The sequence below is a fragment of the Pleuronectes platessa genome, chromosome 4, assembly GCF_947347685.1.
Source record: "Pleuronectes platessa chromosome 4, fPlePla1.1, whole genome shotgun sequence".
NCBI lineage: Eukaryota > Metazoa > Chordata > Actinopteri > Pleuronectiformes > Pleuronectidae > Pleuronectes > Pleuronectes platessa.
The window spans coordinates 7,221,970-7,234,346 of NC_070629.1; the positions used below are offsets into that span (position 1 = coordinate 7,221,970).

General features: G+C 43.9%; 1 protein-coding gene across 1 annotated transcript in view; it reads left to right on the plus strand.

The window, feature by feature from the left end:
• Positions 1 to 11,588, plus strand: part of LOC128437950 (citron Rho-interacting kinase) — a 45,018-nt gene extending 33,430 nt beyond the window's left edge. The window contains exons 23-40 of the mRNA XM_053420262.1: positions 49 to 72; positions 1,028 to 1,198; positions 2,593 to 2,773; positions 3,581 to 3,669; positions 3,769 to 3,873; positions 4,177 to 4,346; positions 4,752 to 4,796; positions 5,924 to 6,004; positions 6,219 to 6,354; positions 6,630 to 6,769; positions 6,965 to 7,057; positions 7,222 to 7,330; positions 7,642 to 7,770; positions 8,106 to 8,186; positions 8,466 to 8,544; positions 8,632 to 8,805; positions 9,080 to 9,368; positions 11,565 to 11,588. Of these exons, the coding sequence (XP_053276237.1) occupies positions 49 to 72; positions 1,028 to 1,198; positions 2,593 to 2,773; positions 3,581 to 3,669; positions 3,769 to 3,873; positions 4,177 to 4,346; positions 4,752 to 4,796; positions 5,924 to 6,004; positions 6,219 to 6,354; positions 6,630 to 6,769; positions 6,965 to 7,057; positions 7,222 to 7,330; positions 7,642 to 7,770; positions 8,106 to 8,186; positions 8,466 to 8,544; positions 8,632 to 8,805; positions 9,080 to 9,368; positions 11,565 to 11,588 (2,120 nt within the window). The remainder of the gene's footprint in view (positions 1 to 48; positions 73 to 1,027; positions 1,199 to 2,592; positions 2,774 to 3,580; positions 3,670 to 3,768; positions 3,874 to 4,176; positions 4,347 to 4,751; positions 4,797 to 5,923; positions 6,005 to 6,218; positions 6,355 to 6,629; positions 6,770 to 6,964; positions 7,058 to 7,221; positions 7,331 to 7,641; positions 7,771 to 8,105; positions 8,187 to 8,465; positions 8,545 to 8,631; positions 8,806 to 9,079; positions 9,369 to 11,564) is intronic.
• The last annotated feature ends 789 nt before the right edge of the window (positions 11,589 to 12,377 follow it).

Below are 12,377 nucleotides of genomic sequence, written 5' to 3' on the forward strand. Positions count from 1 at the left end.
ATCTAATCTCACTCTCTTACTATCCCTTTTCCTTCACACACCTTTCAGAGAGAAGGAGGGTCACTTTTGAAAGTAAGTTGTTCAAACCCATGGTTTCTGCAGTTTGGTCTCTTATCTCCTTTTGTCTCATTCACCACCTTGACAAGCCAGATTTGAAAAGCTCTGCACTTTGATAAAATGTCACCTCCCATCAGGCTGCTCGGGTGAGGCAGAGACACCTTCAAGTCAATTGTCTCTCTTCAGTGCACAGCTTTAGAAATCTGAAGCATTTTTATCTTGGTTGCTGAAGCTTAGTCAATCTGATTTGCAGAACCCTGCTCTTTCACTCCAGCCTGAACATCACATCATACACTACCAGAGATGCCCCATATGATAACTTCACAAAACGCTGTTTGAACCCACACTCTGAACTTCAAATTAAAGGTATTATTCAGTCATTGCATTTCTTCTTACAAAAGAAGAGACTGGATGATATTTATCGTAAAGTTGTGTCATTGTAGCCTAATGTTGATGATTGTGATGAGATAGAAATAAGAATCACAAACAAAAGGAAAACACAAGAAGAAAACATTGACACCATTATATAAAAACTGTTGATATATAAATGTATTTTATGGTAAAAATCCAGAAATTATAATGACCTATTTCAGTTGTTTTCTGTAAATATCTAGAATATGTGAAGATAAACTTTTCAACCTCAGGTGACCACAATGCTTTACAGAAAGTGTTGTGGTGTGTGAGCCAACACAGAACAGAGAACTTGATATTGATTGGATAATGCCTTTAAAATGCAGCAGTGAGTGGGCACAAGCAAAGGGATTGATTCAATCAATATTCTTTCTCAAACTTTTATTTTCTTCACAGTTGACTTGCTTATGCATTTTGTCAAACATCTTACAGTTCTTGGAAGCCTTCTTTTGTTGAACTGACTTCATGGCTGGTCTGGTACAGCATGGTGCACTGAGGTGTTGTAGTGACCGATGTGCCTGGAGCTGCTGCCCTCACTGTGTTCCCTGACTGTGTTCAGAGTATAGCCGTCGTATGAAGGACAGTCAGAGGGACAGAGAGAGGGAGAGGGAGAGAGTGGTGCACCACAACACCCCCCATCGCTTCACAGTGGGACTCAATATGAGAGCTGCCAAGTGTACTGTGTGCCTGGATACCGTGCACTTCGGTCGCCAAGCCGCCACCTGTCTTGGTGAGTTCGGTGTGATCACATAGAGAGTCATGGACACAGTGATGCACTTCATGTCAACTGAAAACAAAATTAGTATAGATTGTATGGAGCAACAATTACTGACCCTTTTTTTTTTTCTTTTTTTCTCCATTGTATAGTGGATATTGTAACATCTATCTTTTAATTCCAGCAATGTGGAAATAATGTCCCAAGAGCAGTTCATCTTATCAGCTTCAGTCCTCGCATGTGTATTGTTAAGGGCACAAGGAAGATCAGTGTCGAACTTGGTGCGATTTGGAGATGATACGTTTAATATTAATAAACTTTGAATAAACAGGCAACATGCACTCTGTAGCGGCTGATCATTGGCCATCTCGACAACAGCAGCTGTTTCTCCAGTTCAGGGTTCTTGACTGAGTCGAGCTTCAGGAGAACAGTGCGGTGGATATTTGTTGAGAAATTAAATATCAAGCAGATGAAATAAATTTGTCTTTTGTTTATTATTAAAGAAAAGACAATCTTTTGCCAGCTGGAGAAGGACAGAGCTCTCCCACCTAGATTGGATCAGGAGGTCTAACCCCGAGAATAGAAAGAGAATACATTATTTTGACATACAGTTTTCTGTGTTCTGACATTTACAATGACAGCTTGTTCCAGTCCCACAGACAGTGAACACATTCTCTTATTAAGATTAACACGTCCCTTATTAGTCCAGCAATGGGGAAATTTGCAATGTTAAACCAGCAGATAGACATCACATAAGTAGCATGCAGTACTTGGGCGAAGGAATATCAAGAAATAGAAATATACAACGATTTATAGAAAAAATTATATAAATGTAATAAATCCGGTATATACAGTGTAAAGAAATATGTTATGTGTCCGGATATGTACAGTGAATGGATTGCACATAACCGTTTATATTGCACAGAATTATCTATTTTCTTCCGTTTCCCCGGCTAGCTAAGGAAGGTGTGCAGCATAAGTCCTGGTCAAGGTTCTGTGGAGTCCGGCAGCAGGTTTTTATCTGCTGCAGCTCGATTACTGAAGGACACTTTTACAGTTTTAGAAAGAAAAGCTGCGACCAGCATCACCACAGGCCAAACAAACAGACTAGTCCAAACAGGCAGGTTCAGAAAGGGCACCGCACTAGTGCATTATAAATAGGAGTGTTACTAAAATATGTGAGAGCATTGTGAGGGTCAATCTATTTTAGAATGGTTTGAGATTAACTGACTACTACGGTGAAATAGAAATGCTCCTTCAAATGACAATGTTCACAATAAACAGAATTTGTATATTTCTTAATGCATACACGTCCTTGTAAGGATGCCCCCACACCAACCTCTGGCACAAAGGCCCTGTCTGCCATTGCATTATCTTAAACTAGTTTTTTTCTTCTTCTCTCTCCTTAGAGTGTCACGCTTTGTGCCACCCGAAATGCTCCCCCTGCCTTCCAGCCACATGTGGCATGTCCAGCGACTGCTCCCTGCATCTGTCTGACGGGCTGTGTCGGGACAAAGGTAGCTCTCCAGGCCAGCAGCTCAAAGAAGCAGGTGGACACATGCACCTGGAAGGCTGGATGAAACTGCCCAGGTGAGCCACGTACACAGTGGTGTGATCATTGAAGCCGATATCAGGTCATACTGGTAAACCAGTATCAGATAATGTGCAGATAATGGATCAGGCTGTCCACAAATCCTACTGTTAACCTCTAGTTTTGTGCACAAGCCCATACATTTTGTCCCGAAAATGATGTTGTTCTTTTATAATTTTTACAACCACAAGGTCAGAATGAGAAGAATCTTCTCACAGGTGGAGCAGTGAATTTAGCTCTTATTTGGTAGATAACTTTATTCAAAGCAACTTAAAACAATAAAGCTTAAGTACAATTGGACACCTTGAAGTAATAACTGGTCATCTTAAAGGGATTAAGTTGTGATGGAAATTTACCTGATGGGCAACAAGATGTTGCTCTTTGTATTGTATATGTGTAGGTGCATGACAAAGGTTGAGTACCAGTAGCAATACCAATTGGTACTGGTAAAAAAGCTTTAACATCTGAGCCATGAATGAGCACTTAATCTACAGTAGAGGCTTGTGATGCTATCAGTTCATTATGTGTATATGTTATATATCCATCATGTCCTCCATACCTGTTTATTTCGAGCAATACAGTTTCTCTGGTGTGCCCCCTCCTGATGAGGCTGTGTCATCTCCTCCCACTGATCAGGCAGCCTCATGTTACTGAACCTCACAGGAACTCTCTGTTCTGTCTGGTGAATCCACTTATCTGGTACTTCATCTGTTTAAAAAAAAGGGCCTATGTAAAGTATCCTGCAGAAACTGTTCATCTTCACGGCCTGTGCTCTGTCATGATGCAGTTTCTTTGTGTGTTTGCAGGAATGGGAAGCGAGGCCAAGGCTGGGAGAGGAAGTATGTGGTCCTGGATGGGACCAAAGTGTCCAGCTACGAGATAGAGCCCAGGGAAGGTTGTTAACCTGTTTGGATATTTAGCAGAACATCAGAATTCATACACCTACGACAGTTCCTCCAGGTTCAGTTCTGTTTGCTCTGTGTCTGGTACTTAGAGTCTGTGAAGCCGCTGGAGGAGTTCGACCTGTGTCTGTCAGATGGAGAGGTGATGGTGCATGGAGCCGTTGGAGCATCTGAGCTGCCAAACACGGCCAAGTCAGGTAAACACTCAGGGTTCTCCTAAAGAATGGCATCATATAAACTCTTTGTGTGGATCCGGATCAAATGGTTGAATCAAGAACGTTTATTATCACTTTACTTAACTTTGTAAGACAACTAGTTTTTCAACATTTTCACAGATTTTCCATGGCATAATTCCGTAATTGAATATGATTGGACTATTGGGCCTTAGTGGAGATATACGCTCTACTTAGTGCCAATCTAGATACTATAAATAATAAGAAACCATTAAACTAAGAGAAGTATTCTGAAGTCAAACCTTACCTCTGTTCCATGTGTGTCAGATGTTCCTTATGTCCTGAAGCTGGAGTCTGGTTGTCACGCCCCCTGCTGGCCTGGACAGTCTATTTACTTCATGGCTCCCAGTTTCCCAGACAAGCAGCGCTGGGTGGCCGTCATAGAGTCGGTGGTGGCCGGGGGACGAGCCTCTCGGGAGAAGGCCGAGGCCGACGCAGTGAGTATCTCTGGAGCAGGCGGGGGTCAACTGGGGCAACTGCCTCTCTTCATCATCATCTTCTGCTGACTCAATTGAACTGAGACCACAGTCACAGATAACTGTCATCAATGGCTGCGGCCTTCAACTCACTGTTTAAGTGTTTGGCGTTCTTCATGAGGAGCAGATTTACCTTCTGAAGTCATTTTAAGAAACAGGTTAGGATGGATGACTCCCAGTTTCTATATGTGTCGTTAATTGTTCCCTTCTTCTCTCCTCTTCTCTTTCTCTCGTCTCTTTCTCTTTGTCTTTTCTCACTCCTGTTTGTTGCTTTGTCATCATGTCACATTGTATGTCCCATATATGGGCATGTTTTGTTGATTTGCTCTGTTCTGCCCACTCCACTGGGTTTCATTGGATACATAGGCTGCTGTTTCCAAAAGACTCATGGTTCTGTCTCCTCTGGTCCAGGTAAAGAGTTACCAACATATAACATACAAGAGTCACTCTCACACTCACACAAACACACACACACACACACACACACACACACACACACACACACACACACACACACACACACACACGTCATGAGGCACGCAGTAGTGCATGTGTCTGTCATTGTGTTGGTGGGTCACCCCTCTCCCTGCTCTCATCTCACCTGCTGTGACCTCTCTTCACTCTCACTGTCCTTGTGTCCTGATGTAAAGTTTGGATGCTGCTGACATATTCTTCCCTTTCTTCGGTGTCCCACACTAATTCTTACCAAGATGTGTGATCATCTTTGGCCCTGGTCCTCCTCAGTCCTCCTGCCCAGAGGACCAGGGATCCCACAGTGATTTTGTTTTAACCTGCTGGTGAACTCGTCTGTTTTAATACCACGCTGACCCTCTGCACACTCTTTACAGACTGGGACTCAAGTCACATGACTCTAGGTCATCACTTGTGAGACACAAGTCACAAACTGGATGACACAATCTCGACTAAATTGACCCAAAACTAATTTAATACTGACTAATTTAATAATCCATAATGCAGGTTTTCATTGGTAATACGTATTCATAGTAGTTTCAGAGTAGCAGAAGTAATAGTTGTTTTAGAGGCCTTACTGAACGGAGTTATGGAAATGAATGAGATTGTTGACATGTCTATTAATGGTCATGTTTTCAGTGAAAACAGAGTCACTAATGAGTGATGTTACTAATACTGGTAATAATGGGTCAACAATCTACTTTTAATCTTAATCCATGGTCATCTGCCTTCAAGATCCACCATGTGGACAAGGACTCTGTCGAGGAGGTCAAGTCAGTAATTTGATTAAGAGTGTGTGTGTGTGTGGGGGGGGGGGGGACTGGACTGGACTGGACAATCTTGACCGATAGATAGACCGTTTTTCTATCAGGGTTTACACGTGTAATACAAAAATATAAACATGAGGTAAAAACAGGAGTGTGAGTGTGACTTGGTCCCACCTCTGACACTGTGAACCTGCACACAGCCACCCGGCCCCCTCTGTCCTGCTCCTCTGCTGCCTCCCCCCCTGTGCTCGAGTCAAGGTCGTGACCCAGCTGACCTTTGACCTCTCTCTGATCTTACAGAAGCTGCTGGGAAACTCTCTGCTGAAGCTGGAGGGAGATGACAGGCTGGACATTAACTGCACCCTCCCGCTCACAGATCAGGTGCTGCTGTGAAGAATGTGTATTAAAACATAACTCATCTTACATAGTCAATATTTTTACACCTTCTGAGTTATGTTGAAAAGTAGGAGGATCTAGTTAAATGCAGGAACATGAAGCTCGAAGCAGATGCTCAGGGGCTCGCTGCCAACATTCGTGTGAAGTTTCACCATGTTCACCCGAATATTGATGGTTCTGTTTTGCTGCTGTGCTGCAGATCGTTCTGGTGGGATCAGAAGAGGGGCTGTACGCCCTGAACGTAATAAAGAACTCCCTGACTCACGTCCCTGGTCTAGGATCAGTCTTTCAGATCCACATCATCAAAGAGCAGGAGAAACTGCTGATGATCGTTGGTGAGATGTCCAGCTTTGTCTTTTTCAACTGCTGATAAGTTTTCACTGAGCAGCAGGATTTGAGTCTTGATGTCAATTCAAAGCAAATGTCTCCTGCCTTGAAAAGATGTTTAGATAGTGGGCGACATCATTACCAGTCAGCATTCAGATCTGTGAAGGACCACATTACCGTTTGATCATTTTGGTGAAACTTGTAGATATGATCTTGTTACACAGGACAACACAATGACTGAGAGGTGTGTGTGTGTGTGTGTGTGTGTGTGTGTGTGCTGCAGGTGAGGAGAGGGCACTGTGTCTGGTGGAGATAAAGAGAGTCAAACAGTCTCTGGCCCAGTCCCACCTGCCCAGCCAGTCTGATCTGGCTCCCTACATCTTTGAGACGGTGAAGGGCTGCCATCTGTTCGCTGCTGGGAGAGTGAGTCGTCTTCTTCCTCTCTGTGAAAACTGAGACTTTAAAGTGTTTTCTTGCACGCTGCGAGAAAGATGTCCTTGTACAAACTGACTGTAGAAAGTAATTGGTAAATGGTCTGTGTGTCTTTGGCTCTTTTCTGGTCTTGATGACCACTCAAAGCTCTTTACAGCTCAAAGTGACACATGTGCTTTCTTACAGATCGATACCTGTCCTTGTATATGTGCTGCAATGCCCAACAAGATCACCATCCTGCGCTACAATGACAATCTGAACAAATACTGCATCCGTAAGGTGGGTATGACCTGTCAGTACAGCTTTTAACATTAGTTATGGTGACACTATATTATACGTGTAAGAAACACTCAAATAAGAAGCAGTAGATAGTATAAAGATAAATGTTATATACCAAACTAAGATAGAACTAAGAACTTAAGTCACCTGCCTTCACCTGACAGGAGATTGAGACTCTGGAGCCGTGCAGCTGCATCCATCTGACCAGCTACAGCATCATCATCGGCACCAACAAGTTCTATGAGATTGAGATGAAGCAGTTTGTGCTCGAGGGTAAGGAAACAACAAGTGTTGGATGGATTCAATAAAAAGATATGACATGTAAAAAACTTAACAGCAGTTTAAGTGTTATTCTGTTATTCTGGTCAAAGGCAAATGGTGAACTTCTCTTAATTTACTGTATTTGGGAGCTACAGTGATATACAGATACAGAAGTGTTTGTTATTTGTTCACTACAGACTTTGTGTACAAGAGTATAACATTTCAGTGTTGTTTAAAGGTGTGTGTGTAATCTGACAGTATGAGGACTGGTCACCGGCCCAGTGTCTAACCCGCAGACTGGTCCTGTGTTCTGTCCGCTGCAGAGTTCCTGGATAAGAACGACATGTCTCTGGCCTCGGCCGTGTTCGCTGCCTCGTCGCACAGTTTCCCCATCGCCATCATGCAGGTGGCGAGCAGCGTGCAGAAGGAGGAGTACCTGCTGTGTTTTCACGGTGGGTTCAGCCAACCTCTCTGCACACTCACATGAGTTTTCTCTTCACAGTGGAGACAGCGATACTCAGTGTAGGAGTGGATATGATCCTAGATAATTACTGAACCTCACTGTGAGACAACAAGCGCCATTATAAACACTGAAGTATGTTTTCAGTTTGTACCTCTCCTGCCGTGTCCTCCTCGTGTGTCTGATCTTTATTAGATATAAAAATGACCAAATTACACTTGTGTCTGATTCTACATGTGATGACGTTCTCTTGTAGTCTCACACTGTCCTGTGCTGATGTGAGACCTGATGAGAGGCCGACTGAGTGTGTCTCTGTTTGTGTGACAGAGTTCGGAGTGTTTGTGGACACGTACGGACGAAGGAGCCGCACTGAGGAGATCAAGTGGAGTCGGCTGCCTCTGTCTTTTGGTTTGTAAACTTTCTAACACCTGCTGTGCTACACTGCATCAATACAGAGAATCAAATGTTAATGTTTATATAATTCTATAGTTCATGTGTTACACGTGATATCTAGGCACTTCTCCTGTGAGCGGGATCCCTCACTTGCTGCTCTCTCTGAGGTTTTCCTCCTGTTAAAGGGGATTTGGGTTGTTTTGTCTCACTCATGTTGAGGGCTAAGTGCAGAGGATTATAAATTCTGGTTTGTGAATATTATAAATAGATTGATTGATTTCCTGTCTGGTGCAGCCTACAGAGAGCCTTACCTGTTCGTCACCTACTTCAACTCCCTGGACGTCATCGAGGTGCAGGGACACGCAGCTCTGGGGTGAGACTGATCAGATAAGCTTTACCAAGTTTTAAAAGTTTTAAATTTGTTTTGTATTTCCCGGCATCACTGTCTGTCCTTCTGCAGTCCTACAGTGCTGGCCCACCTCGACATCCCCAGCCCCCGATACCTGGGCCCAGCCATCTCCTCCGGGGCCATTTACCTGGCCTCGTCCTACCAGAACAAACTGCGGGTCATCTGCTGTAAGGGAAGTCTGATCAGAGAGTCTGGAGAGCTGCAGAGGAGCGGCTCCAGTCGAGGGTCAGCTCCCTCTGTAATGTTTGATCCCTTCACAAAAACACACCAAAGTAGAGACAATAGAACACAGGTTCAGTGACACTGTGTAGGAGACTGAAAGCACTTGAACGCCTACAACAACACATCATATCCAAACACATTAACTAAACTCTGAACAGTTTCACACAGAAACTTTTTTTTAACAGACTAGGCCAACATCATCATCTGCTGTAAACATGTGAAATCTTCTTGTTCACACTTTCTCGTGACATGCTGCTCTCTGCTGTGTCTGTTACAGTAGTCCCAGCAAGCGAGGCCCCCCCACCTACACAGAGCACATCACCAAGCGTTTGTCCTCGGGCCCCGGCAGCCATGACGGCCTGCACAGAGAGCCCAGCACGCCGCATCGTTACCGGGAGGGACGCACCGAGTTCCGACGGGACAAATCCCCCGCCCGACCGCTGGAGAGAGAGAAGTCGCCTGGCAGAGTGCTGGACAGCCGCAGGGAGAGGTCTCCTGGGAGATTCGGGGACAGCTCTCGACTCCATGCTGGGTCTGTCCGAACACAGCTCGCCCCTGTCAACAAGGTACTGCAGGGACGTCCTGGTGGCTGGACGGTTACAGGGAATTTCTCAGTCTTTCTTCCCTTGTTTCTTGTCTGTCTCGAACATCAACTGTTCAATTATTTGATTGCACAAAAATATCAAGTTCCTATCATGCAACTTTGTCATTTTAAGAGGCCTAGTGGACGGTGGACTAGTGGCAGAAACTTGGACTATGGGCAGAAAAAGGTCTCTGGTTCGTCTCTGGTTTGACTCCACGGAGAAACAACAAAAAGACGAACCTGGATTGATCTGTCCAAAAATCCAAGAGGATTATCCCTACCCTCTCTAGTGCCCCTGAGCAAGGCACCTTACTCCCCCAACATCTGCTCCCCGGGCGCCGTACATGGCTGCTCACTGCTCTGTGTGTCCTGCATCAGATGGGTTAAAAGCAGAGGTTAAATTTCCCTACCTGCATGAGTGTGCCTGTGTCTGTGCATGTGTTTGGGACTAATAAATAATAAATATAAGTGAACAGTGAAGGATAGATAGATGGATTGATGGATGGACGGATGGAGAGATTCAAGATCAGATAGTGTGCACTCATCTGTATCCATGCAGTTGTCCTGAGTACAGTAACTAGTTATGACTGAGTGACACTATCCTGCAGATGTTGTGTTCTTCTGGAGAGACATTTTGATCTAAGAATTGCTTTAAGTTTATTTTAAACTTAAAGTGCCCAGTTCAATGTAAAGTTCAATAAGCTGATCCTTAATGAGCAGAAATGGGCAACATGTTAGAGTGTGGATACGACCTGAGACCGGCAGCTACCTGTCGAGCCCCGATAGGCTTGGGACAAAAAACATAATGATATCTGGGTTCAGATCGGTCATGTTGGCAGAGGTTCTTTACACTGCTCATTGTTACGGTTTGAAGGAGGAGATGGACCCAGGATGCAGAGGTTACAAACAAAAGGTATTTAATATAATAAAAGGGTTTAAACAAGACAAAAACAAAACAAGAACACTAACAAAAGTAACACTGGCGACAAGGCGCACTGAGAACAAGGAACAAGGAAGCAGGAGAAGCTGGTCGAAACCGCAGGAACAAACAAACCATTTCTCACGACGTGGGGAGAAAACAACTAGTACAACCCGACACCAGACAAAGGGAAACAGAGGCTTAAATACAAAGCAGGAAGGCCGGGGCAATTACACCAGGTGAAACACATGAGGATTGAGAAGACAATTTAACGACAGGAAGTGAGAAGCTGAAACAAGACAGTGACAGCGGGGCTACAAAATAAAACAGGAAATAGAAAACCATAAACATAAATGACTGAGCGTCACACTCATGTCTGTAATTGGGAAAAACAATCAATAACCATACGCATCAGGGACATGTTATCACAAAGTCAGTGCAGCTTATATGAACAGTATCAGACCTGGTTCAACAAAAAACAGGAAGCCTGTCAGGGTGGAGTCAGACTCAGTTTCTTCTCGGGCTCGGACGTAGTCGGACATAAAGATGCAGCCCGAGCCGAACATGCGGCTCAGAAGGAATATAAAAAAAAGTCTTGCAAGGTATCAAAGTATGTGTTGACGTGTTATAACATAACAGTAACATTATTATTATTTCTAATGTTTAAAAAAACAAAACTTTCCACAATGTGACAAGTGGAAAATATTTGGATTTGAAGACATTTCCTCTTTTCCATCTTGTTCATCAACTTTCGACCCCTTTTCTCTCGTGGCTGTTTGATGGAGTCTCAACCTCCAGCTTGGGAGCATTTCCTCTAGGGAAGCAAGAAATTAGGAAAACACAAAACTGCAGTAAGTAATCAAGGGAAATGAAATATAAGTTTATGCAGGAAAGAACAAGATAAGAAAATCCTGTATTAGTCCCACAACAGGGACATTTGCTGTGTTGCATCAGCAAAGAGGACAGTCCAAAAATAGACAAATGAATAAATAAAGACAATATAAAAAAATATGCAGTGTAAACACAAAATATACATAGGGAGCAGCTCTGTTTACCAAATGTGTTTATCTGACCCTAAAAATAGTCAACAATACATAATTTACTCCAGTTTGAACAAAACAATTTCTGGAGTCATTTCAGACACACATCTGTTGAGGATCCTCAGTAATGATGTCACTGATGTTTTCTGTAATATCAAAGTATCTCATGTTGAAATCGAAAGGACGATGGTGACTCTGTGTCCCTGCTCTTGTCTTGCAGGTGTGGGACCAGTCATCAGTGTGAACCTTGACCTGCTCGTGACTCGAGGTTTGAAGAGAAACCGCTGGGAACCCTCGCTCCACACCCATCCACCCATCACTCAGGCTGACTGGCAGCCTCATTGCCTGTACATAGTGCAGTCTCTCCTCCACGTCCAGCAACACATCAACCTGCACTGGGAGACGTCTCCTGCGACAATCCTCTGTTTTACTGAGTCGTGCTTTCAGTGGATTTGGTGTCAGCGAACCTGCACTGAGCTACACGTCCAAGAGAGTCTACTTTATAAAATATATATCCTCAAAGTTGTACATATTGCTGTGTTGAGTTTTTATAGATAAAGGGAATAGTCGGCTGGTGAAGCCATGTCTATTTTTTTTTAAACTGGGTTCGATGTTGCAGGGAGATGAACAATGTCAGAGGAGGTGACATGTATGAAGATTTGATCCCAATCTGAACACATCTCATTTGGTTGTTTCTCAGCTCCGAGGAGCAAACAGACGTTTGGTGAAAGATGGAGAGAAACTCGGAGGAAGCGACACTTTGCACATGAGATTGGATGTGAACAGGAGTTAAAACCATTCTTGTTACCGGACCGGTCTTTCTTTGGATCAAATGTCTGGTCCTCTCGCTGGACAGCCTTTGATATACACCTGCATATGGTTGCTTTATTGAGAGTCGCCGTCCAGGCCATACTTTGTTAAAACTATTATTCCGCGGCGTTTTTGCTCCAAGTGTTCCCTGTGTTGTTTTTAGCAAACCTAAGATGAAGAAACGTGCAGCTCTGCCGGCCGACACCGCCTCTGCTTGCTCTCA